This window comes from Loxodonta africana, chromosome Y, assembly GCF_030014295.1.
Source record: "Loxodonta africana isolate mLoxAfr1 chromosome Y, mLoxAfr1.hap2, whole genome shotgun sequence".
Lineage (NCBI taxonomy): Eukaryota > Metazoa > Chordata > Mammalia > Proboscidea > Elephantidae > Loxodonta > Loxodonta africana.
Window position 1 is genome coordinate 15,758,062 of NC_087370.1, and position 27,945 is coordinate 15,786,006.

Consider the following 27,945-nt stretch of genomic DNA (forward strand, 5'->3'; position numbering starts at 1 on the left):
TCTTTGGTGTTCTTCATTCTCCTTTGCTCCAGGTGGATTGAGACCAATGGATGCATCTTAGATGGCCGCTTGCTAGTGTTTAAGACCCCAGACACCACTCTCCGAAGTGGAGTGCAGAATGTTTTCTTAATAGATTATGCCAGTTGAATTAGATGTCCCCTGAAACCCTGGTCCCCAAACTCCCGCTCCTGCTATGCTGGCTTTGGAATCATTCAGTTTATTCAGGAAACTTCTTAGCTTTTCGTTTAGTCTGGTTGTGCTGACCTCTCCTGTACTGTGTGTTGTCTTTCCCTTCACCTAATATAGTTCTTATCTACTATCTTGTTAGTGACTATCTGTCTCCCTCCTTTACTCCCTTCCCCCTCTTGTAACCATCAAAGAATATTTTCTTCTCTGTTTAAACTATTTCTCGAGTTCTTATAATAGTGGTCTTATACAATATTTGTCCTTTTGCAACTAATTTCACTCAGCATAATGCCTTCCAGATTCCTCCATGTTATGAAATGTTTCACAGATTCATCACTGCTCTTCATCAATGCATAGTATTCCATTGTGTGAATATACCATAATTTATTTATCCATTCATCCAGTGATGGGCACCTTGGTTGCTTCCATCTTTTTGCTATTGTGAACAGTGTTGTAATGAACATGGGTGTGCATGTATTTGTTTCTGTAAAAGCTCTATTTCTCTAGATATATTCCAAGGAGTGGGATTGCTGGATAGTGTGGTAGTTCTATTTCTAGCTATTTAAGGAAGCGCCAAATCAATTTCCAAGGTGGTTGTACCATTTTACATTCCCACTAGCGGTGTGTATGTGCTCCAGTCTCTCCACAACCTCTCCAACATTGATAATTTTGTGTTTTTTGGATTAATGCCAGCCTTGTTGGAATGAGATGGAATCTCATTGTAGTTTTGATTTGCATTTCTCTAATGGCTAATGATCGTGAACATTTCCTGATATATCTGTTAGCTACCTGAATGTCTTCTTTAGTAAAGTATCTGTTCATATCTTTGTCCATTTTTTAATTGGGTTATTTGTCTTTTTGTAGTTGAGTTTTTGCAGTATCATGTAGATTTTAGAGATCAGACACCAATGGGAAATGTCATACCTAAAAATTTTTTCCCAGTCTGTAGGTAATCTTTTTACTCTCTTGGTGAAGTCTTTGGGTGAGCATAGGTGTTTGATTTTTAGGAGCTCCCAGTTATCTAGTTTCTCTTCTGCATTGTTAGTAATGTTTTATATACTGTTTATGCCATGTATTAGGGTTCCTAACATTGTCCCTATTTTTTCTTCCATGATCTTTATCATTTTAGATTTTATATTTAGGTCTTTGACCCATTTTGAGTTAGTTTTTGTGCGTGGAGTGAGGTATGGATCTTGTTTCATTTTTTTGTAGATAGATATACAATTATGCCAGCACCATTTGTTAAAAAGACTATCTTTTCCCTATTTAACAGACTTTGGCCCTTTTTCAAATATCACTTGCTCATATGTGGATGGATTTATGTCTGGATTCTCAATTCTGTTCCATTGGTCTGTATATCTGTTGCTATACCAGTACCAGGCTATTTTGACTACCGTGGTGGTATAATAGGTTCTAAAATCACGTAAAGTGAGGCCTCCCACTTTCTTCTTCTTTTTCAGTAATGCTTTACTTATCCTGGGCCTCTTTCCATCCCTTCTGAAGTTGGTGATTTGTTTCTCCATCTCATTAAAAAATGCCTTTGGAATTTGGATCGGATTTGTATTGTATGTATAGATTGCTTTTGGTAGCATAGACATTTTTATAATGTTAAGCCTTCCTATCCATGAGCAAGGTATGTTTTTCCACTTATGTAGGTCTCTTTTGGTTTCTTGGTGTAATGTCTTGTAGTTTTCTTTGTATAAGTCTTTTACATCTCTGGTAAGTTTTATTCCTAAATATTTTATCTTCTTGGGGGCTACTGTAAATGGTAATGATTTGGTGATTTCCTCTTCAATATTCTTTTTGTTGGTGTAGAGGAATCCAACAGATTTTTGTATATCTTGTACCCTGATATTCTGCTAGCTCTTCTATTAGTTTCAGTAGTTTCCTTGAGGACTCCTTAGGATTTTCTGTGAATAAGATCATGTCATCTGCAAATAGAGATAATTAAGCAAGTTAGATGTTTTTATTAAACTTGTAACAGGTAGTTCTACATGCTGATACCTAATTTCTTCTGTTAATTTTTTCCTTTTGTTTTTAAACATTGCAGTAGATGTTAACCTGCTCAATGAAAATATCAACAGTGTAGTCACTTCTGCCTTTGATGTAAGCCTAAGGAGCATGTCCCAAGTATCATTTGAGATTCAGTGACCTAGTAGTGAATCATGACTTTCCAAAAAGTCCCAAAAAGGAGATGAGTCTAGCCTGGAATTCTTTGTATCTGGAATAGATGTCTCGTTTCATTCTAGGTAGAACAGAAAGCAAAAAGTTGCCTTCCATTCATATTTAAGTCTCTGCTCTTAAGATTGTTAGGTTTCTATATGCCACATATAATTTGAAGAGAACTAAAAGTTAATGCCAAGAACCAGTGTGGTTCCTTTTTGAAAGTATTGTCTTGACAAACAGTTTGCATCCTCTCTTCTTTGAGGGAAATGCAATTTCAGAAATACATTGAGATAAATTCCTTGCATCTTTCCTAAAAGGATTTTCTTAACTGGAGAAATCACATTCAAGAAGTCCAGCACTTAAACAACTATTTTAAGGATGACAAGATCAAATATTAAAAGAGAAAAATGATATCCTCAATGAAACTGTCAGTCCAGACTCAGGAACCCCAGCTTGGACACCCTTTATTCCCATGTACTGTCTCACAGACCTTCAACTGAAGTGAGAAAGGACCCATTCTGAACTAGTTTTAAATGCTAATGAGAATGACACTGCAGAACTTATTGTTATGAGCACCTAGGTTACTGTTAAGGCTAACTTAAATTTTGAAATAATATGATTATTTTCTTATATTGAGTTATGACTCAAGGTTTCTTTGGTATCCTAAAATGAATTGTGCATATGTGCATATACATGTATATGTGTGTTTACATAATTTTGCAATTTTTAAAGCACTTATTACTAGACAGTATTTCCAAGTTTTGGTACTATTTCCAATATTTTTTATAAGTAAAGCTGCTTTAAACTTTAGCGTGCAGACTTTTTAAAAAAAAAATTTATTGCACTTTAAGTGAAATCTTACAAATCAAGTCAGTCTTCTACACAAAAACCTATACACACCTTGCTACATACTCCCAATTACTCTCCCCCTAATGAGACAGCCCACTCCATCCCTCCACTCTCTCTTTTCGTGTCTATTTCGCCAGCTTCTAACCCCCTCTACCCTCTCATCTCCCCTCTAGGCAGGAGATGCCAACATAGTCTCAAGTGTCCACCTGATCCAAGAAGCTCACTCCTAACCAGCATCCCTCTCCAACCCATTGTCCAGTCCAATCCATGTCTGAAGAGTTGACTTCAGGAATGGTTCCTGTCCTGGATCAGCAGAAGGTCTGGAGGCCATAACCAGCAGAATCCTTCTAGTCTCAGTCAGACCATAAAGTCTGGCTTTTTCTGAGAATTTCAGGGGTCTGCATCCCACTGCTCTAGTGCTCTCTCAGGGGCTCTCTGTTGTGTTCCCTGTCAGGGCAGTCATCAGTTGTGGCCAGGCACCATCTAGTTCTTCTGGTCTCAGGATGATGTAGTCTCTGGTTCATGTGGCCCTTTCTGTCTTCTGGGCTCGTAATTACATTGTGTCCTTGGTGTTCTTCATTCTCCTTTGATCCAGGTGAGTTGAGACTCATTGATGCATCTTAGATGGCTGGTTGCTAGCGTTTAAGACCCCTGACGCCGCCCTTCAAAGTGGGACGCAGAATGTTTTCTTAATGGATTTTATTATGCCAATTCACTTAGATGTCCCCTGAAACCATGGTCCCCAAGCCCCTGCCCCTGCTATGCTGGCCTTCAAAGCATTCAGTTTATTCAGGAAACTTCTTTACTTTTGGTTAGTCCAGTTGTGCTGACCTCCCCTGCGTTGGGTGTTATCGTTCTCTTCACCTAAAGTAGTTTTTATCTACTATTTAATTAGTGAATGCCCCTCTCCCACCCCCCTCCCTCCCCCATCTTGCAACCACAAAAGAATGTTTCCTTCTCAGTTTAAACTGTTTCTCAAGTTCTTATAATAGTGGTCTTATACAATATTTGTCCTTTTGCAACTGGCTAATTTCACCCAGCATAGTACCTTCCAGGTTCCTTCATGTTATGAAATGTTTCACAGATTCCTCACTGTTCTTTATCGATGTGTGATATTCCCTTGTGTGAATACACCATAATTTATTTATTCATTCATCCATTGATGGGCACCTTGGTTCCTTCATCTTTTTTCTGTTGTAAACAGTGCAGCAATAAATATGGGTGTGTGTATATCTGTTCATGTAATCGCTCTTATTTCTCTAGGATATATTCCAAGGAATGGGATTGCTGGATCATATGATAATTCTATTTCTAGCTTTTTAAAGAAGTGCCAAATCAATTTCTAAAGTGGTTGTATCATTTTACATTCCCACCAGCAGTGTATAAGTGTTCTGATCTCTCCACAGCCTGTCCAACATTTATTATTTTGTGTTTTTTGGATTAATGCCAGCCTTGTTGGAGTCAGATGAAATCTCATTGAAGTTTTGATTTGCATTTCTCTAATGGTTAATGATCGTGAGCATTTCCTCATGTATCTGTCAGTGGCTTGAGTGTCTTCTTTACTGAAGTGTCTGCTCATATCTTTTGCCCACTTTTTAATTGAGTTATTTGTCTTTTTGTAGTTGAGTTTTTGCAGTATCATGTAGATTTTGGAGATCAGGTGTTGATCAGAAATGTCATACCTGAAAACTTTTTCCCAGTCTGTAGGTAGTCTTTTTACTCTTTTGGTGAAGTCTTTGGATGAGCATAGGTGTTTAATTTTTAGGAGCTGACAGTTATCTAGTTTTTCTTCTGCATTCTTAATAATGTTTTGTATACTGTTTATGCCCTGTATTAGGGCTCCTAACATTGTCCTTATTTTTTCTTCCATGATCTTTATCATTTTAGATTTTATATTTAGGTCTTTGATCCATTTTGAGTTAGTTTTTGTGCAGAGTGAGGTATGGGTCTTGTTTCATTTTTTTGCAGATGGATGTCTAGTTATGCCAGCACCATTTGTTAAAAAGACTGTCTTTTCCCACACTTAACTGTTTTGGGGCCTTTGTCAAATAGCAACTGCTCATATGTGTTTGGATTTATGTCTGGATTCCCAATTCTGTTCCATCGGTCTATGTGTCTGTTGTTGTACCAGTACTGGGCTGTTTTGACTACTGTCGCGGTGTAATAGGTTCTAAAAATCAGGTAAAGTAAGGCCTCCCACTTTATTCTTTTTCAGTAATGTCTTATTTATCTGGGGCCTGTTCCCCTTCCATAGGAAGTTGGTGATTTGTTTCTCCCTCTCATTTAAGAATGTTGTTGCAATTTGGATCAGAATTGCATTAAATGTATAGATCGCTTTTGGTAGAATAGACATTTTTGTAATGTTAAGTCTTCCTATCCATAAGCAAGGTATGTTTTTCCACTTACATAGGTCTGTTTTGGTTTTTTGCAGAAGTGTATTGTAGTTTTCTTTGTATAAGCCTTTTACATCTCTGGTAAGATTTATTCCTAAGTATTTTATCTTCTTTGGGGGTAATGTAAATGGTATTGATTTGGAGATTTCCTCTTCAATATTTTTTTTGTTGGCGTAGAGGAATCCAACTGATTTTTGTATGTTTATCTTGTATCAGGATACTCTGCTGAACTATTAGTTTCAGTAGTTTTCTTGAGGATTCCTTAGGGTTTTCTGTGTATAAGATCATGTTGTCTGCAAATAGAGATAATTTTACTTCTTCCTCGCCAATCTGGATGCCCTTCATTTCTTTATCCAGCCTAACTGCTCTGGCTAGGACCTCCAGCTCAATATTGAATAAGAGGGGTGATAAAGGGGCTCCTTGTCTGGTTCCCGATCTCAATAGGAATGCTTGCAGGCTCTCTCTATTTAGGGTGATGTTGGCTGTTGGCTTTGTATATGTGCCCTTTATTATGTTGAGGAATTTTCCTTTTATTCCTATTTTGCTGCATTTTTATCAGGAATGGGTATTGAACTCTTTCAAATGCTTTTTCTTCATCAATTGATAAAATCACATGATTCTTGTTTTATTTATGTAATGGATTACATTAACTGTTTTTCTAACAAATCATCCCTGCATACCTGGTCCCACTTGGTCATGGTGAATTATTTTTTTTAATATCGTTGAACTCTTATTGGCTAGAATTTTGTTGAGGATTTTTGCATCCAAGTTCATGAGGGATTTAGGTCTATAATTTTCTTTCTTTCTTTTTTTTTTTTTTTTTGTGGTATCTTTACCTGGTTTTGGTATCAGGGATATGGTATCTTCATAGAATGAGTTTGGTAGTATTCCGTCTTTTTCTGTGCTCTGAAATACCTTTAGTAGCAGTGGTGTTAACTCTTCTCTGAAAGTTTGGTAAAACTGTGCAGTGAAGCCGTCTGGGCGAGAGCTATTTTTTGTTGGGAGTTTTTTCATTACCTTTTCAATCTCTTCTTTTGTTATGAGTCTGTTTAGTTGTTCTACCTCTGTTTGTGTTAGTTTAGGTAGGTAGTGTGTTTCTAGGAATTAATCCATTTCTTCTAGGTTTTCAAATTTGTATGAGTACAGCTTTTCATAGTAATCTGATATGATTCTTTTCATTTCAGTTGGGTCTGTTGTAATATTGCCCCTCTCATTTCTTATTCGGATTATTTGCTTCCTCTCCTGTTTTTCTTTTGTCACTTGTTCAGTGGTTTATCAATTTTGTTGATTTTTTCAAAAACCAACTTTTGGTCTTGTTAATTCTTTCAATTGTTTTTCTGTTTCATTTAGTTCAGTTCTAATTTTTATTATTTGTTTTCTTCTGGTGCCTGTGGGTTTCTTTTGTTGCTCTCTTTCTATTTGTTCCAAATGTAGGGATAATTCTTTGATATTGGCCCTTTCTTCTTTTTGGTTGTGTGCATTTATTGGTATAAATTGGCTTCTGCGCACCACTTTTGCTGTGTCCCAAAGGTTCTGTTACAAAGTGTTTTCCATCCCATTGGATTTTCTGAATTTCTTTATTCCATCCTTAATGTCTTCTATAATCCAGTCTTTTTTGAGCAGGGTAGTGTTCACTTTCTAAGTGTTTGATTTCTTTTCCCTGCTTTTCCTGTTATTGATTTCCGGTTTTATGGCCTTATGGTCAGAGAAGATGCTTTGTAATATTTCAATGTTTTGGATTCTGCTAAGGCTTGCTTTATGACCTAATGTGTGCTCTATTCTAGAGAATGTTCCATGTGCACTAGAAAAGAAAGTAACTTAGTTGCTGTTGGGTGGAGAGTTCTGTATATGTCTATGAGGTCAAGTTGGTTGATTGTGGCATTTAGATCTTCCTTGTCTTTACTGAGCTTCTTTCTGGATGTTCTTTCCTTCACCGAAAGTAGTGTGCTAAAGCCTCCTACTATTATTGTGGAGCTGTCCATCTCCCTTTTCAGTGGTGATAGAGCTTGTTTTATGTATCTTGGAGCCCTGTGTTTGGGTACGTAAATATTTAACATGGTTATATCTTCTTGGTATATTGTCCCTTTATTCATTATTTAGTGTCCTTCCTTATCCTTTATGATGGATTTAACTTTAAAGTCTTTTTGTCAGAAATTAATGTTGCTACTCCTGCTGTTTTTTGATTGTTGTTTGCTTGATGTATTTTTTTCCATCCTTTCAGTTTTAGTTTGTGTCTCTAAGTCTAAGATGTGTCTATTGTAGGCAGCATATAGATAGATCTTGTTTTTTAATCCATTCTGCCACTCTCTGTCTCTTTATTGGAACATTTAGTCCATTTACATTCAGCGTAATTATGGATAGGTATGAATGTAATGCTATCATTTTGAGGTCTTTTTTTATGTGTTGTTGAGAATTTCTTTTTCCCACTTAATTTTTATGTTCTGAGTAGGTTATCTTTATATATTGTCCTTTCCTTATATTTGTTGTTGATTTTGCTTCTGCTGAGTCTCTATTTTTTTCTTGTATTTTATTTTGATGAGTAGGATAGTTTGTCTTCTTTGTGCTGACCTTATTGTTTACCCTTATTTTTCTAAATTTAAACCTAAATTTTCTTTCATTTTGTCATATCTTCCTCTCCATATGGAAGATCTAGGATTACATTTCTTAGTCCCTCTTCATTGTTTTAATGTTATCTTCTTTTGTATGATAACGTCGCTGTTACCCTGTTTTGACCTCCTTTTTTTTTAACCTTTTTTTTTTTTTATTTCCCTGTCTGGTTTGACTTCTGATTGCTCTGCCCAGTGTTCTAGTCTTGGGTTGATACCTGATATTATTGATTTTCTAACCAAAGAACTCCCTTTAGTATTTCTTGTAGTTTTGATATGGTTTTTACAAATTCCCTAAACTTCTGTTTATCTGGAAATGTCCTAATTTTACCTTCATATTTAAGAGACAGTTTTGCTGGATATATGATTCTTGGCTGGCACTTTTTTTCCTTCAGTTTTTAAAATATGGCATCCCATCGCCTTCTTCCCTGAATGGTTTCTGCTGAGTAGTCATAGCTTATTCTTATTGGCTCTCCTTTGTAGGTGACTTTTTGTTTATCCCTTGCTGCTCTTAAAATTCTCTCTTTATCTTTGGTTTTGGCAAGGTTGATTAAAACATATCTTGGTGACTTTCTTTTAATATCTCCCTTACATGGAGTTCAATAAGCATCTTGGATAGATATCTTCTCATCTTTCACAATATCAGGGAAGTTTTCTGCCAACAAATCTTCAACAATTCTCCCTGCATTTTCTCTTATCCCTCCCTGTTCTGGTACTCCAATCACTCATAGGTTATTTCTCTTGATAGACTCCCACATGGTTCTTAAGGTTTTTCATTTTTTTTAATTCTTTTATCTGATTTTTCTTCAGATATATTAGTGCCAAGTGATTTACCTTTGAGTTCAGGAATTCTAGCTTCTACTTGCTTGATTCTGCTCCTCTGACTCTCTGTGGAGTTGTCTACTTCTGTAATTTTATTGTTAATCTTCTGAATTTCTGATTCCTGTCTCCAGCTTATTAAATTTTTCATTATGTTCCTGAATAATCTTTCTAATTTCTTCAGTTGTTTTATCTGTGTGTTCCTTGGCTTGTTCTTTGTATTGCCTCACTTCCTTCCTAATGTCTTGAAGGGTTCTGTATATTAGTCTTTTGTATTCTACCTCTGGTAGTTCCAGGAATGCACTTTTATCTAAAAGATCCCTGGATTCTTTGTTTTGAGAGCTTGTTGAGGTGATCATGGTCTTTTTCTTTATGTGACTTGATATTGACTGTCGTCTCCGAATCATCTATAAATTATTGTATTAGTTTATGCTTGCTTACTGTGTCGTAGCTTCTTGCTTTGTTTTGTTTTCATATGCCCAGATGGGTTGCTTGAGTAAGCTAGCTTGATTATTTTCACCTTTGGAGCTCTGACGTCCTGTCCCCAGAGGGCTAGAGCTGTTATCAGGTATATCAGTCCAGGAGTCCGTTCAGTTTTCTTGTATGAATTCAGCTCAGGCGTCCAGGTAGCTGATCATCAAGTGTGTGGTAAGGCTTTACCATACAGTCTTAGAGGGGCAGAGGCAATTGGTGTATGTATTGGTATCTAATTGCAGCAGGGGGTCACACCCTAAACAAGGCAGGAGACTGAGAACCGACCCCTGAGTGTCTCTGAGGAAAGCATGTCCCTGTTCCTAGAGCGTGCAGGTGAGTGGGTTATATAGATGGACCATGAGCACCCAAAGTTTTTGATTTTAAGGACTGGGAGGTACCAGTTATCCTTGGACACCTGTCACGGGTAGCTGGGTGACCTGAGTGGAGTTACCAGTCCTTAGGTCCCTGATGTGGGTAGGTGAAGACCTTGTTTAATAGGCAGAGCAGTGTCAAACATCAAACACCCACCTCTTCACCACACAGCTGAAACGGTTGGAGTCTACCAACAAGGGCCTATTCTCCCAAAATAGGCCCACACAGGTCCATGCAGAAGAGAAAGTTGTCAAAGCCCATGGCCTGTTTATGCCTGGACAGAAGGCTCTTCTGTCCTGAGCTCCCCTGGTTAGTGGAGCTGGCAAATTATCCTTTCCCCCAATTGCAAATTTTCTCCTTCTCTGAGGCCAGGAGGCTGGTTCTAGGCACTCAACAGGGCCTATCTCAGGCCCAGGGAATTCAGCCACTGAAGCTGGATTGGGTGTTGGGGGTGGGGCACAGTAAAATATATGCAAGTACTTAGCTTTTGCTGAGAGTGCAGTTCTTCACAGGTTCCAGAGGTGTGAGTAGGCTGTGTGGCTGGCTGCCTCTCCCTGAGGAAACTACAGCCGAATGCTAGTACCAGCCTGCCACCGCTGCCACTTCGGGAATAGTGCCTGAGGGCTCCACACAATTCAGGTCTGGTAACTCCTCTCTGTTTCTGAATGGTCTCTTCCTCCCCGTACCCCTCAGTTCGTTTTCTAAGCTTGCCGTTGAAGCACAGGGCCCCCAGCTTGTCACAAATATACTCGTTTCACTTGTTTTTTTAGGTCTTTGTTGTAAAGAGGGCTTGCTGGAAGCGTCTGTCTATTGTGCCATCTTCACTCCGCCTAGTGGCAGATTTTTATATGGGCATGTGTATCTCAACTCATTTAAGTAAACACCTAAGGGTATGATTACTGGTTATATACTAAATCTATGTGTAGTCTTGTGAGAAACTGCCAGACTTTTCTGAAGCAGCTGTACCATTTTCCGTTCCTACCAGCAATGAATGAGAGTTCCTATTGCTGCCTTGTCAGCAACTATTGACAATGTTTAGAATTTTGACCATTGAAATTGATACAGTGGTATCACATTATTGTTTTAATTTGTGATTTCCTACTGGCATATAAGATTGAGCATCTTTTCATATGCTGATTCACCATCACAGAAAAGATTTTAGTGTTAATGAAGTCCAATTTATAATTTTATTTTATTTTTTATGGAATGTGCTTTTGTTGTTGTAGCTAAAAAGTCATTGCCAAATCAAGGTCAGCTACATTTCTACTATGTTATCTTCTAGAAGATTTATAGCTTCGTCTCTTGCATTTAGATCTGTGACTTATTTGGAGTTAATTTGTGTGAAAGGTATAAGGTCTATCAGATTCATTTTTTTTGCATGTGGATTTCCAGGTATTTCGGCATCATTTGTTGAAAAACTGTACCTTATCTCCACTGAATTACCTTTGCTCCTTTTTCAAGAATCAGTTGACTATTCCTGTTGGTCTATTTATGGGATTTCCATTCTGATCCACTGATCTGTTTGCATGTTGTCAGTACCGCACTGCCTGATCGCTGTAGCTTTGTACTAAGTCTTGAAGTCGGGTCATCTTAGTCCTCCCAGTCAGTCCTTCTTCAGGGTGTGTTAGCTAATTTGGATCTTTTGCCATTCCATATTAACTTTATATGGAATCAGTTTGTTGCTTTTGATTGGTATTGCATTGAGTTTATAGATCGAGTTAGGAAAAATGACATTTTAATATTATCATCCTTTCCATGAATGTAGGATCTCTCTTTTATTTAGATCTTCTTTGATTTCTTACATCACAGTTTTATAGTTTTCCTCATATAGATCTTGGACATACTTTATTACATTCATACCTGTCTTTCTTTCTTTGTTTACTTATTTATTTTGGGTGCTGAATGGTATATTTCATATTTCAAATTCCAACTGTTCTTGCTAGTATACAGAAAAGTAATTGATGTTTGTATATTGATTTTGTATCCTGCAGCTTTGCTATGATCACAAATTAGTTCAGGGAGTTTTGTTTTTTTTCGGTGAATTCTTTGGGAGTTTCTGTATATGGAAATTTACATCATGTGCAAACAAAGACAATTTTTAATTTCTTATTTTCCAACCTGAATACCTTTTACAACCTTTATATGTATATATATACACACATATACATACACACATATATATATATACATACATACACACACCTATGTATAATTACATTAGCTAGAACTTTGAGTATAATGTTGAATAGCAGTGATGATTTGTTGTTAGTCTTATAAATAATTACTCTTAGGAAGACAAGTGGCATAGAACATAATTTATGTGTTGTTGTTGTTGTTGTTAGGTGCCATTGAGTCTGTTTCAACTCATAGTAACCCTGTGTACAACAGAATGAAACACTGCCTGGTGCTGCACAGTCTTATAGTTGTTGCTATGTTTGAATCCATTTTTGAGCCATTGTGGCAGTCTATCTTTTTGAAAGTCTTTCTCTTTTTCACTCACCCTCTATTTTACCAAGCATGATGCCTTTCTTCAGGGACTAATTCCTGCTAACATGTGCAAATTACCTAAGATGAAGTCTTGCCATCTTTGCTTCCAGGAAACGCTCTGTCTATACTTCTTCTAAGACACACTTGTTCATTCTCCTGGTTCCAAACCAAAAGACTGAACCCAGTGCTGTTGAGTTGATTCCGACTCATAGCAACCCTTTAGGACAGGGTAGAACTGCCCCACAGGGTTTCCAAGCAGTGCCTGGCAGATTCAAACTGCAAACCCTTTGGTTAGCAGCCATAGGACTTAACCACTATGCCACCAGGGTTTCGCTTCTCCTGGTAGTCAATGTATATTCAATATTTTTCACCAGCACCATAATTCAAAGGCGTCAATTCTTCTTCAGTCTTCCTTATTCATTGGCAGCTTTCACATGCATTGAGGCAATTAAAAATGTTGTGGCTTGGGTCAGGTACATCTTGGTCTTCAAATGATATCTTTGCTTTTTAACGCTTTAAAGAGGTCTTTTGCAGCAGATTTCCCCAATGCAATACATCATTTCATTTCTTAACTGCATTGATTGCACATCAAGTAAAATGAAATCTTTGACAACTTCAATACTTTCTCTGTTTATCATGATTTTTTTATTGGTCCAGTTGTGAGGATTTTTTTCTTTATGTTGAAATGAAATCCATACTTAAGGCTGTAGCCTATGATCATCATCAGTAAGTGCTTCAGGTCCTCTTGGCTTTTAGCAAGCAAGGTTGTGTCGTCTGCATATTGCAGGTTGTTAATGAGTCTTCCTTCAATCCTAATGCCCCGTTCTTCTTCATATAGTCCAGCTTCTTGGATTATTTGCTAAGTATATAGATTGAATAAATTTGGTGAGGGGATACAACCTTGACATACTCTTTTCCTGATTTAAAACCACACAGTATACCCTTGTTCTGTTTGAACAACCACATCTTAGTCTACGTACATGAGTTATGCATGAGTACAATTAAGTGTTCTGGATTTCTCATTCTTCACAATGTTACCTGTAATTTCTTATGTTCTGCAATAGTCAGATGCATTTGCATAGTCAATAAAACACAGGTAAACATCTTTGTGGTATTCTCTATCAGTCAAGATGCAGCTGACATTAGCAATGATATCCCTGGTTCTACATCCCCTTCTGAATCCATTCTGAATTTCTAGCAATTACCTGTCAGTGTACTGCTGCAACTGCTTTTAAATTATCTTCAGCAAAATTTTACTTGTGTATGGTATTAATGATATAGTTCGATAATCCCTGCATTCTGTTGGATCATGTTCTTTGGAAAGGACACAAATATGGATCTCCTCCAGTTGGTTGGCCAGGTAGCTGTCTTCCGAATTTATTGGCATAGATGAATGAGCACCTCCAGCCGTGCATCCGTTTGTTGAAACATTTCGGTTGGTATTCTGTCAATTCCTGGAGCATTGTTTTTCACCAGTCCTTTCAGTGCGGCTTAGACTTCTTTCAACACCATTGGTTCTTGATCATATGCTACCTCCCGAAAGGTTGAACATCAACCAATTCTTTTTGGTACAGTGACTCCATATATTCCTTTCATCTTCTTTTAATACTTCCTGTGTCAATTGATATTTTCCCCATACCAAAACCAAAACCAAACCCATTGCCATAGAGTCGATTCCAACTCATAGCAGCCCTATAGGACACAGTAGAACTGCCCCATAGAGTTTCCAAGGAGCACCTGGTGGATTTGAAGTGCCGACCTTTTGGTTAGCAGCTGTAGCACTTAACCACTGTGCCACTAGGGTTTCCATTTTCCCCGTAGAATCCTTCAAAATTGCAACCAAAGGCTTGAATCTTTTCTTCAGTTCTCTCAGCTTGAGAAATGCCATGTGCATTCCACACTTTCAGTTTTCTAACTCCAAGTCATTATAATTTACTTTGTCTTCTCAAGTCGCCCTTTTAAATCCTCTGTTCAGCTCTTTTACATGATCCTTTCTTCAGTTTGTTTTAGCTATTCTATGTTCAAGATCGAGTTCTAGAGTCTCTTCTGACATTCATTTTGGTCTTTTCTTTCTTTCTTGTCTTTTTAATGACCTTTTACTTACTTCATGTGTGATTCCTTGATGTCATTTCACAACTCATCTGGTCTTCAGTCAGTCTTGAAGTGGTCTCTGTATTCAGGTGGGATACGCTCAAGGTCATTCTTTTGCTCATATGGACTCAGAACAGCTGCATAGTTTATGTATACAGTTATATTCTTTCAGTATCAAATGGGCATATACTTGTGGCTCATTAAATTTTGAGGTTACAAAATTTGTAGCCAACAGAGAGATTATTGTGAAACCTACTGAGAATCTGGAACTGTACTTGTATGGGTCTGTGAGTTTATATGAAGATAATATTAATTCTTCATTATTTCTAACATATAATGTACCAAGTAACATAAACTCGTATTCTGTACCAAGTAACCATTATGTATATAATTGTTTCTGAATTCATACATCATTTTGCTTGTTCTTTTTTGTATTAAGAGGGCAATTTTTACTACAGTGAACTTCTGTAATGAATTCTAATTGTCTAACTATTTCTGTATAGTGTACAAACGACTAGATGGTTCCACTGAATGTTGTAACAATCACAGCCTCACGGATGTGTGCTTTTCCTACAGAAATAATTTTAATAAACGTTTGGTAAGTTGTCTTTGAAGCAGTCTTACTTGTTTTATAGTTATTTCAAGATAAGTATACAGAATTAAGATAGAATCTATTAAAACTTCAGGAAACCCTGGTGATGTAGTGGTTAAGTGCTATGGCTGCTAACCAAGAGGTTTGCAGTTCAAATCCACCAGCGTTCCTTGGAAACTCTATGGAGCAGTTCTACTCTGTCATGTAGGGTTGCTATGAGTCAGAATCGACTCAACAGCAGTGGGTTTTTGGTTTGGGTATTAAAACTTCTTCCTTTTGCTTTATTTTAGTCATTTTTTTTTAAAAATACTTCTATTTCAGATTGTCTGTTTATTTGAGAATCTTTAAAATTTACAGTGGTAATGTTTTCTTTAACAAAGTGGGATATTTGAATCTAATTTTTAGTAGATATACATAGATGACATTTCTTTTATAAAAGCTACATTGCTAATATGGTAATCACCATGCAATTTGTTGAACAAGTATAATTTGGATTTTTCGTGTTAATTAATCACTTGTAATATTTACTAGTTAATATTTTGTTTATAGCATACATGTCTACCAGCTCGGAAAGCAGTGGAAGCCACTCAAGTCTGCAGAACCAATAGAGATTGTAAAAAAAGCTCAAGCTCAAGTTTCTGTATTGTACCTTCTTTGGAAACTCACACTCGCTTAATTAAAGTGAAGCACGCACCTCAAGTTGATATGTTGTACATAGGACATCCACTGCACCTCAGCGACGCAGGTGGGTACTATCGTGATAGACCCTCAGGAAATCAGTAAGATCACTTATATCCTCAGTGGTAAAAACTCAGTGCAAGTTCCTACAATGATCTTATTTATTGCAAATTTGATTGCTTATCAAAGTCTTGTTAAGTTGTTCTTAAGCATTCATTGAAATATAGGCAGTAGGAAAAAATCTGAGTGTATAAAGCCAAATGCAGCAGAATCCCATGACTGCCCATGCGAGTGAGACATTTTTCCTTCACTGCCATTTATGTCTAAGCCAAGTGCATATCTCTGGGATGTTCTCTGAGAGTTTATTAAATTTATGTCAGTCCCCAAAAGAGTTGCAAGTTTAGCATCCTCCAGTGAATGCCAGGATGCAGGGTATATGACCACAAAGTAGTTTATCAATGACACATGAATTTTAAATTAATATAATTTCACAACTGGGCCAGTGTAATTGGTCTAACAGTGGCAACATAATTGGACTAAATATGTAGAGTGTACATGTATCTGAAGATCATATATTCTAACGTACTCTTGTGCAAGAATTTTGTTACTTCTTTTTTAATAGCTTTTTGAAAGTATAATTCACATACTATACAATTCTGCCTTTTAAAGTATACAATTCAGTGGTTTTTGGTATATTCACACAGTTATGCAAACTATCACCACATTTCATTTTAGAGCATATTCACTACCTTCAAAAAGAAACCCTGTCTCCTTTAGCAGTCTTCCCTCATTTTTTCTTCCCCCAATCCCTTGCAACCTCCAGTCTAATTTGTATATTTTTTTCTATATGTCACTTTACATTCTCTGATATACTTTATATATAAAGTAATAAAATATGCACATTTTATGTGTGTGTATATATATATAATATAATCATACATATAATTATGTAAAATGTCCAGAACAGGCAAATACAGGCATTTTTTAAATCAGTTTCTGTGTTTGATAGTCTTACTGACATATAGCCAGCTTTATCTTAACTTCACCTCACTGGGACTGAATTTCTGCGTTCCACTGTTTTGTATTAAACATTCTAAAGTAATTGTTTGTTTTTGTATGTAAAGCATATACCCTGCTTGCATATGTTTGGGGAAGGCTTTGTTCAACAATTGAATAAGCTGGTTCATTTTCGATCATATATTGGAAATTCATAATGCTGGTGCTTACATGGCGTGAATGATACCATTTTCTCTTTTAGTGAGTATCACCAGTTTTATTCCACGTTTCAACTTCCTAAGCATAGATCTGCCTGTGATTGTAGAGACTTTTGTCAAGTATCCTTTCTGATGTGAAAATGTTTAAAAGTATGTTACTTGGTGCTTGAGCAGTCTTGCCTTAAATAGATAGGCATAGACTTTACACATATCAGTTAATTAATTGTTAACAACTAAAAAAGAAACTTCAAAGATGCAAAAAAAAATTAAATTATACCTAAGAGGAAAGAAGTCAGAGGAGAAAGACAATCAAGAAGGAAGAAAGGTTAAGATGGAAAGGAAGGAACCCTGAATGCAAGTTGAGAGTTGAATTTATAGATCTCAAGTCTTCTCTTAGTAAGTTTATAAAAGAATGGAAACCTCAGTTACTAATGAGGTGATACATTCTGTTCTATCATGAGCTGTTAATTCTGACCAAGTACAGGATTCTAATTATTTGCTTAACCAGAAATTTTATGAATACTCAACTTGTCCCAGAAAGGATAGGCCAGTTTCCTTTACTAAAAGAGCATCTTAAAAGAACAAAAGATCATGGAATCTTTTTCATTGTATATTTACATGTAAAAGATGAATTAAAAAAAATGATTATAATGTAGCATTTGAATAAAAATAATTTGGAACACTTTTTTGTTTTTATTATTTTTAAATCTTTATAAATTTCTTTACTCTGGTTCGTCCCTCCCTTCTTGACCAAAAAAGAAAACGGAAAACAAATGAATGATTTTTTAAAAAATATGTATCAAAATCATGCCTTGGAGACTGCAGCTTATAGATTATAGAAAAAGTAAAATTAAAAATGCATTCAAGGGTCAAAATCCTGTGTTGCTCAATATTTAATTATGCTTTCTACAGATAAAAAGTAATGTACTGCCTTTTTTTGTATACCTTCTAAAATCTTCTTCCTTGATGTATCATTAAAAGTTTAGATCAGGAACCAGCAAACATTTGTGTATAAAGGATTGTTTATAAAGGATTGAATTTGGGTCATGGACTGTAGTTTCCTGACCCCTGGTTTAGATTCCTCCTTGGAAACTCATCAGTTTACTGTGTAAATTCTCATAGTTTTTATTGTTAGCTGCCGTCAAATTGGCCCCAAACTCATGGCAACCCCATGTGTTACAAAGTAGAACTGTTCCACAATTTTCTTGGCTGTAATATTTATAGAATTAAATTGCCAGACCTTTCTTCTGTGGAGCTACTGGTTGGATCTGAGACAAAACACTCCCAGTTAGCAGCCAAGTTCAAACTGCTTGCACTACCAAGGCTCTCATGTAAATGGTAGACCTTCATTTATCTAGTCTAATATTTTGTCTTTCATGATACTATAAACCCATTTATTTTAAATACTAAAGCTCTAAAAAAGGAATGACTTGTACTAATACCGAAAAAAAAAAAAACCAAACCCAGTGCCATCGAGTCAATTCTGACTCACAGTCAGAGTAGAACTGCCCCACAGAGTTCCAAGGAGTACCCGGTGAATTCAAGCTGCCGACCCTTTGGTTAGCAGCTGTAGCACTTAATCAGTATGCCACCAGGGTTTCCTGACTTGTACTAGTAGGCAGGAATTTAAAGAAAGTGGAAAAGTTCGTTATAGTCTCAAATTCAGTGAAGTCAGAATATATTCTTCTGACCCACTGAAGTGTGGTTTCCACCCAGCCCTCACAGTCTGCTCCTTAACAGATTTTAACCAGGTACCTGATTTCACTCTCCGGAGCTCTGGCTATTGTTAATGCAGTGCCCTGCTTCGCTTTGGATGGACAGTGGATTTTAAACTCTTTCCTGGATGCCACTCTGACCTCAGTGTTTGGAGATAGTGATGTCAAAGATCTGATAGGATTTTTCATCTTGCTTGGGGGAAGTGTGCTTTTGGCTGCCAACGTGACCCTGGGACTCTGGATGGTTACAGCACAGTAATATTTCCAATCTTCCAGCAGAATCTCTGAGTTACAGTGTACAACTGTATGGTAATATTTCTTGCCATGCAAACTTTCCTTGGTATGAAATATAAAGTATTTTTTTCCATTTACATGTTATCTGACAACTTTGAGCTCCTCATATGTCCAGAGTATACAAACACTGGGGTAGGGATAAACATAGGAAATGGAAGGCATAATCCCTGACTACCTTCCAGTTTTGAAGACTGAACATACACACCAGAGGCTTTTAGAACAATTTCCTGCTGGGTGAAAATTTATGTAATACCATTTTTCTTGACTATATATCTTGTTGAAATAGTGTAAAGGAGAACAGAAATGAGTAGAATTAATAGAAAAAAAATCTTCTTGAAAAGTTTTCAGCAGTTTTTGGGAAAAAAAAAAAAAAACTTCATCAATTAGAATTTGAAGGAAACCAATTCTGGCCAGATGGAAGAGTGAGTGTTTTCTTGGCCTATATATCTTGTCCTTTTCCTTGTTGGAAAAGTGTTTTTAAATTTAATGGTATATTATTTTATACTTTGAAAATTGGAGTCTGGTTGCAATTAAATTAATAAAACTCAATAAAGAATCTGCCAGTGTGAAAAGGAAAATAAATAAAGAAGTAGGACCAGTGATAACAGGAAATATATTTTGCCCCATAAGAGATGCATCTTTGATAATGTATATTCATGCCCTCATGAGGCAGCACTAGCTTTTACATTCAGAGTGGACTCCAAGTAAGTGTCTCATGCCTGCAGCATGTAAAATGAGGTTGTAATGGCTGAGCTGCAGAACTGAGCCAGGTCTTCTGACAGATCACAGGTGTCTCTGTTGGTTACCAGTCTCTATAGGGCTTTGAAGTTTGGAACCCTTCCAAGGCATACTGTATACCTTTTCAGTTGTGTTGCTGAGGCCTTATGGAATATAGCTCTTGGGTTCCTGTCTTCAGGAAGGAACCACTTTAAGCCCTGATGCATGTACTGTCCTCACCAGGTGCCCCCGCATTACACTATGCTGAATAACTAAACACCTAGCCCTTGCTTTTTTTCTTTCCCCTAAGCTTACCCTGTGAGTTCACTGACGACTTTGTAGCACAGTCAAAATGGCTGGCTACACATGAATACAAATGTGGGCTTGCCAGAGCTTGGAACTGACTAAAGCCCAAAAGAAACCCATCTGCTTCCAGATATTTTGGAATTGAGATAGCACCTGGAAATTTAGAAAGTTGATAGGACTTTGTAAAGACATTGCTATTAGAAGTGTATGAGCATGCTAATTCTTTGCACAAAACTTCTCATATTCACTGAAGAAGTGACAAAAGGCAGTATTCATTGACAGCTATCCAAGTGAGATATTTCATGGAGTTACTATTTTCAGATCATTGAGTTGCTTTGTGAGCATTAAGTCTACATAAAAAAAAATATATTATTTTGCTTTAAGTGAATGTTTACAAGTCAAGTAGTCTCTCATACAACAATTTATATATACCTTGCTATATACTCTTATACTATATACTGTAATGAGGCATCACACTCATTCTCTCCACCTTCTGTTTCCGTGTCCACTCAGCCAACTTCTGACCCCCTCTGCCCTTTCATCTCCACTTCAGACAGGAGCTGCCCACAGTGTCATGTGTCTACTTCATCCAAGAAGCTCACTCCTCACCAGTATCATTTTATGTCTTATAGTCTAGTCTAATCCCTGTCTGAAGAGTTGGCTTTGGGAATGGTTCCTGTCTTGGGCTCAGAGAAGGTCTGGGACCATGACTCTGGGGTCCTTCTGGTGTAAGTCAGACCATTAAGTCTGGTCTTTTTATGAGAATTTGAGATCTACATCCCACTGTTCTCCTGCTCCTTCAGGGATTCTCTGTCGTGTTTCCTGTCGGGGCAGTCATTGGTTGTAGCTGGGCACTGTCTAGTTCTTCTGGTCTCAGGCTGATGTCCTGTCTGATTTATGTGGCCCTTTCTGTCTCTTGGGCTCATTAATTACCTTGTAAATCTACGTTTTTAAGAAAATCTTTTAAAATATTAGTACAAATATGCTTTTCTTCTTAAATAATAATTATATGGTGGATATAATTTTAACTTTTTATTAGTGACTCTGGATCATCAGTTCATACCAGTGCTAATTATTAACCAGATAAATTGTTGGTTCATTTCGGGAAAATATGACATTTGTTCTAACATTTGGTAGATGGTCATTTGTGATCAGATTTTAGTAGCATAGTATTTTCCAAGTTTGTTCAGGTAATAAAGGTAGGATATGTCATGCGATACCTATGTAATCCTATTTCATTAACTTAAAGCAGTTTTCTAATAAAAATGCTGCCTATATCTAAGTCAATGTTTTAAAATTTAAGAAAAAATTTTATACATTAGCTGTTGTTTGTTTCTGTCCCCACCCCCCGAAAAAAACCCGCGTGTTACCTCAGTATTGCTTATTCTAAACACATTAGTCTGTTTAATCCATAGAATCGGGGTTCAGGAATGACTGCACTATAAAATTGAGCAGGTCAGTATCATTTGTATAGAAATGGCAGCATTGCATAAGAAAGGAAATGTGGGCTTGCTCCTTCAGCTTCATTATAACAAGGACCATATCATATTCGTGTTTATATTCTTGGCACAGTACAGGAAATGTAAGTGCTCAATAAATGTGGCTGAATTGTGTATTGTTAGTGTTGTTTATGGAACAGAAAAGCATGTTTCTGTTCAATTATTACTGAATATTTGCTATAAATGTATGTTAATGTAAAAAATAATTTGAAGGTGTTTGTTCCCCTAGTGTATTATCTTTTTTTACAGAAATAATCCATTTTGGTTTCTGCACAGTGATTAGGACAATGAACTACTTTGGGGATTTAAGAAAGTATATTGTTACTTAACAATAAAATGTTATTCTCAGCACTGTTTACATTTTTGAGGTTTTTAAAAAAATATTGTGTAATCCTTAAAGAATTTATATGTTCTTTTCAGCTTTTCAGTTTGAAAAGACATGTAGTTAAACTTACCAAACTGGTTATAAGTCATTGTAAATTGTAAACATGGCTTGACGAATATGTGGCTCTCGGTCATCATTTTGTCCTGTGATATTTACTGAATATCCAGATATAAACCAGTGGTACACAAAAGAGGTTTTTTTCCTAAATATCTTTGACTGTGCTGTAGTTTATTCTTAAGCTTTAACTTAAAGATGTTTTACTTGCCAACATTTGATGTTTAGCAATAAAAGAATACATGTGAAACAGCATTTTATGTTTTATTATCATCAACGTGTCTTTCTGGGAAACTCTGGTGGCGTATGGCTGCTACCCAAAAGGTCAGCAGTTGGAATCCACCAGGCATTCCTTGGAAACCCTGTGGGGCAGATCTCCTCTGTCTTCTGGGGTCACTGTGAGTAAAAATTGAACTGATAGCGATGGGTATGGGTATGATATGTGTCTTTCTGGAGCCCTGATTGCATAGTAGTTAAGTATTTTTCGCTGCTAACCAAAACATCCACTGTTTGAATCCACCAGCCGTTCCTTGGAAACCCTACTTTGTCCTATAAGGTCAGTATGAGCCCAACTGCAATGGATTTGGTTTGTTTTTATGTATCTTTCTGTGCCTTTTTATTTGTATTTTTTTCTTTTGTCTTCTTTTACTTTCCATAAGACCTTAGCTGGTTTTGAATAATTAATTCTAAAAGAAACTTCCAGTTTTCATTCAAGTAATCTGTACACAAAATCATGTTACAATCCAAATAAGAATCCTTTTTAAAATGTGATTTCTACATAGAAACTCCACCTCCCTACTGTTTTGAAAATGGCCCTTATGGATGATGGAAGTTAACTATCCCATTTCCTTTTATTAGTGGCAGACGGAGGTCTTATGTAAGTTAACTGTCTTAGTTGTCTAGTATTGCTCTAACAGAAATACCACAAGTGTATGGCTTTAACAACGGGAATTTTATTTTTCACAGTTTCGTAGGCTAGAAGTCCAAATTCAGGGTGCTTTCTCTCTCTGTTGTCTCTGGGGAAAGATTGTGTCACCAGTCTTCCCCTGGTGTATGAGTTTCTCCACACCAGAGCCCTGGATCCAGAGGACGTGCTCTGCTCCCAACACTGCTTTCTTAGTGGTGTGAGCTCCCCAACTCTGCTCTCTTCTCTCACCTTTTGTCTCTTGTAAGACAAAAGGTGATGCAGGCCATACCCCAGGGAAACTTCCTTTACATTGGATCAAGGATGTGCCCTGAGAAAGGGTGTTACATCCCACCCTAATCCTCTTCAATATAACCCAGTCCTACCTCATTAACCATTGGCAGAGATGAGGGTTTACAATACATAGGAAAATTACATCAATCGCAAGATGTAGGACAACCACACAATACGGGGAATTGTGGCCTAGCCAAATTGATACACATATTTTGGGGGGACACAATTCAATCTATGAAATCAACCCATGTTTGAGGAATTCTCAAAAAAATATTTTAACTGTGACACTTGATTCTTCTTGAACTTAGGCTCTAGCACTTTCTCACTTATTCCCAGCTTTCCTCCCTTATGCCCCATATGAATGAGGAACTAACCATTTTTCTTGATAGGCTAACCTGTCATTTCCACATCTCTCCTCTGGTCCCATCGCGCTACAATTAAGAGGCACAACACTAGATGACAGATAATCTAAACTTTTATTATTCTTTGAATGTTTCATCAAACTTCAGCATATATGTGCTTTAGTTAAATCAGCTTTTTGAGTAAATGAGCACATAAGATGGGAAAGAAGAAATATGTTTCTCATTAGTGACATTTACCTTTTTCTTCGCAACTATTTTAAATATGGAATAGCTTTTCTAACACTGAAATATAGTTGAATAACATTAAGATAATAAAGAAAATATTCTTTTTATGACAAGTATTTTTTAATCAGCAAATTTTTTTTTAAGCTGCTGTAACATAAGGTTAGTTTCTTACTTTATACCAATGTCAGAATATATGTGCATTAAAGATTTTTGAGCCTGGGGCCACCATCGAGACCCTTGTCCAAGCCTGACTGTGGATAAGTCCTCTGGGACCCCTACAAGCTCCTATTTTACGTTTTAATGATGTGTATCTATTAATGGATACCTTTGTAAACTTTTACCTTCAAGCCTCAACAGGAAATGCTACAGTGAGGGCCATTTTAGGAAGGGGGCGCATGGAAGCTGTGATGTGGGGTATAGTTAATAGCCTGGCCGTTCAATCTGGCCACTGACAACTTTCAGACTGACATATAAATCAAGCTCCTTTGGAGATGAGACATCTGGACAAAAAAAAAAAAATTTAACATATCAGTTATACTCCTGATAAGCTTTTGTTGCTTGTGTAACAAAAGGGCCAGAAAGGCCCTTATGCTGAGAAGCAAAAAAGCCAATGAGCAGAAGGTCCTTGCCAACTGACTGTAGAGGCCAAAGCACCCTCTGCTCCAGATCAAAGAGATGTGCAAGTGACCACCTCCTGGATTTAAGAGAGGACAGTCCATGGAAATTCACACACCATCCTAGACTAGGCCTACGCACCCAGATTGCCACTATCATCAGAAAATGCTGAACAACACAGAAAAGCTGACCTGCCTATAAGAACCAGGCCAAAGCTAAAACCTACCCAGGAGTAGATTCCTGAGCAAACAGGCCAGGACATCCTTGGCGGGTAAATCATATGGGGGCCTCTTATCCTATACAGAGGCTTCCACTGGATCTTGAATGACCTGTTCACACTGTGTATCACCCCCATTCACAGAGGCAGTTGAATACATCAATAGATGGGCTGAAATGGCTGATGGGAGGTGACAAGACAACCCCAGCATAGACTATACATTTCAGGCAAGCAGTCTGGGGTCTCAGTGTAGATGATCCTTGCGAGGGCATTTTTCATTTATGCCATATGCGTGATCAAACTGTATGTTCCATAAAATATGTTTCTTTTGTATACTGCTGTTCTTGACAAAACATCTGAGTTCCTACAGAAGTTGCTGCCTCAAGACTAAGACAGCCTGGGTGGCTGTACACTGGCAACCCTCACCTCAAGTCTCCAGAGATAGGGGAGGGGAGGGAGGAATTGTTAATGTTGTCTCTTTTTCTTTCCAAATTATCTCACAGTGATAAACAGGTCCATGCCATTCTTGGACCCTATGATAAAGGCTTGCGCTAAAGCTACCAATCAGACCAACTGTTGGCTGTGTCAGCATTTGAACCGAGATGATCAGTACCTCCCAACATTGTTGCAGCTGATTTGTCAACAAGGAGGATACCTCGTGCATCAATTAACTGAATGAGTAACCTGGTGCACTGAGATCTTGTGGTTAATGAATATAATTGATGCCGTTACTCACGAAAAACATCTTTTGAAGTATGAAAGCTGCTTGTGCAAAGTGCTCCAACTTTAGAAGGAAATTTCTGTGTGTCAGAAATGTAAATGGCACAGGACTGAATGGTTTGGCTCTGAGAACGGCAATTTTAAGACTGAGTTCGACATTACACTTGGCACGGGGAACTTGCAGAATATGACCAGGTAGTCCAAATGCAGCCTTTTAATCTATTCACTTAGCTCAGATTAAGTCACAACTGGGGTGGCTGGTTGGGATCAGCTCAGTGTCCAAAATGGGTGATGGGCATACCAGCGCTTGGTACTGCTTTGCTTTTTCTGGCACCCTAATGGGAGTCGGGGTGGGCTGTTCGGGGAATGATCTGCCTGCGTGCCTTCCACCTGGGCTGCCTAAGTAAAGGCCCAGAACATTCTCTGATAAGGAGGCTGGGAATGGAGGCACCTTCTTTTTCCAAGTTTCTTCTCCTTACCAGAGAACGCTTCCCCCTGTTCTGGGCACACATTAACTTTTTCTATCTCTTGTACATGCCTGGGCACCGTACAGCATCTGGCCAAGCCCACTTCTATATCTGTTCCCAGGAGAGAGGGAACGGGATCTGTCATACTACTGCACATGAGAAGGACCATGCCAGATTGTCAGAGCATCTAGGAGTGTACTGAAGAGGGAAACAGACTTTGCAAAGCCAAACACGAGTGCCCCCGGGTATTCTGCTAGCTCATTACCAGTTGCTGAGTCACTCTTAATGTAAGCCTCTGGATTGTAGCCGCTATTATCTGCTAACCCTGTAAAACCTCTGCCCTCTCATTGCGGGGTGTGGAGATCTGCTTCAGTCCTGTGGGTGCCCAAGACTTGCCTTAGTATGTAAATCTCCCTAATAAACTTTTTTGCTGCCATCCTGGAGTTGCCTGCCTCTTTCTTTGGTCTCTTGGCATCCCCCATTTTTGGAGGCAAGTTTCACTTCAACTAATACATGTCTGGACACCGTGCCTTGTACTGTTCATTTTTTTTAATAGTTCTAATAGATTGTTTTGTTTCATACTGTCTTGGTGTCTGATTTTGGTTGTAGGATAATCCTAGACTCATAAAACGAGTTGGGAAGTGTTGCCTTCTTCTGAAGTTCTGAAAGAATTTATATAGAATCATTGTTATTTTTTCTTCAAGTTCTGGGTACATTTCTCTAGTGAAGTCATCTGGGCCTTGAGAATTCTCTTACAGGAGTCTTAAGTTACAGACTTCATATTTTAAAAACAATTACAGGACTTCTAAATTATTTCATGTGTATTTGTTTAGATTCTGCATGATATTTCCAAGTACTCATCCATTTTGTCAAAGCTATTGAATTTATGAGGATAGAGTTGTTTATACCATCCCTTATTTTTCTTTTAATAGCTACAGAATCTATAGTTGTATCCCCTATATGTTTCTGCACTGGTAATTTATTTTCTCTTTTTATCTTTGTCAGTAGTGGTAGAGGTTTTTCAATTCTGTTGATCCTTTCAAGACCAACCTTTTGTTTCAATAATTTTTCTGTGTTTTTTTTCCTCTTTTCGATTTCATACATTTCTGTTTTTATTATTTCCTTCCTTTATATGCTTTGTGTTTATTTTCCTCCTCCTTTTTTAGTTTTTTGAAGTGATATTAGACATTTCCTCTTTCCTAATATAAGCCCTACAAATTTGCCTCTCGGCATAGCTTTTATTGTATCTCACAATTTTGGTATGTTGTATTGTGTTTTTGTTTGCATTCATTTTTTTATTTCCTTTAAGACTTATCTTTTAAACCAAAAATGATTTAGAAGTGTGTCATTTAATTGCCAAGTATTTGGATATTTTCCTGTGGTCTATTTCTAGTTTGATTCCACTATGGTTAGAGAAATACCATGTATAATTTCAATTCTTTTAAATTTGTTTGTTGTTGCTGGTGCCATCTGGTCAGTTCTAACTCTTAGTGACTGGCTTAGTCATCTAGTGCTGCTGTAACAGAAATAACACAAATGGATGGCTTTAACAAAGAAAAATCTGTTTTCTTGCAGTAAAGTAGGCTAGAAATCCAAATTCTGAGTGTCAGCTCCAGGGAAAGCCTTTCTCTCTCCATCAGCTCTGGAGGAGGGTCCTTCTCATCAATCTTCTCATTGACTAGGAGCTTCTCTGCACAGGAACCCCTGGTCCAAAGGACCCACTGTACTCCTTGCACTGCTTTCTTGGTGGTATGAGGTCCCCAGCCTCTCTGCTTGCTTCTCTCAAAATAAATTGGCTCAAAACAATCCAATCTTGTAGTTTGAGTCCTGCCTCATTAACAGCAGTGCTGTCTATCCCCTCTCATTAACATTATACAGGCAGGATTTGCAGCACATAGGAGAATCATATCAGATGACAAAATGGTGGACAATCACACAGTACTAGGAATCATGGCTTAGCCAAATAGATACACATATTTTGGAGGGATACAATTCAATCTATAGCAGTGACCCTATATAAAACAGAACAAAACACTGCCTAGTCATGCTTCATCTTCACATTTCTTGTTATACTTTAGCCCATTGCTGCAGCCAAAGTGACAGTCCATCTCACTATCTTCCTCTTTTTCACTCACCCTTGCCTTTACCAACCATGAGTCGTTCTCCGGGAACCAGTCCCTGCTGATAACATGTCTAAAGTATGTGAGACGAAGTCTCATCACCCTTGTTTCCAAGGAGCACTCT

At 37.5% G+C, this 27,945-nt stretch overlaps 1 protein-coding gene across 1 annotated transcript in view; it reads left to right on the forward strand.

Annotated features, from left to right (window-relative positions):
* LOC135229098 (membrane-bound transcription factor site-2 protease-like) overlaps positions 1 to 21,820 on the forward strand; it is a 97,982-nt gene extending 76,162 nt beyond the window's left edge. Inside the window, exons 8-11 of the mRNA XM_064278900.1 lie at positions 14,947 to 15,041; positions 15,585 to 15,780; positions 16,972 to 17,047; positions 18,679 to 21,820. Of these exons, the coding sequence (XP_064134970.1) occupies positions 14,947 to 15,041; positions 15,585 to 15,780; positions 16,972 to 17,047; positions 18,679 to 18,901 (590 nt within the window). The 3' untranslated portion in view covers positions 18,902 to 21,820. The remainder of the gene's footprint in view (positions 1 to 14,946; positions 15,042 to 15,584; positions 15,781 to 16,971; positions 17,048 to 18,678) is intronic.
* The last annotated feature ends 6,125 nt before the right edge of the window (positions 21,821 to 27,945 follow it).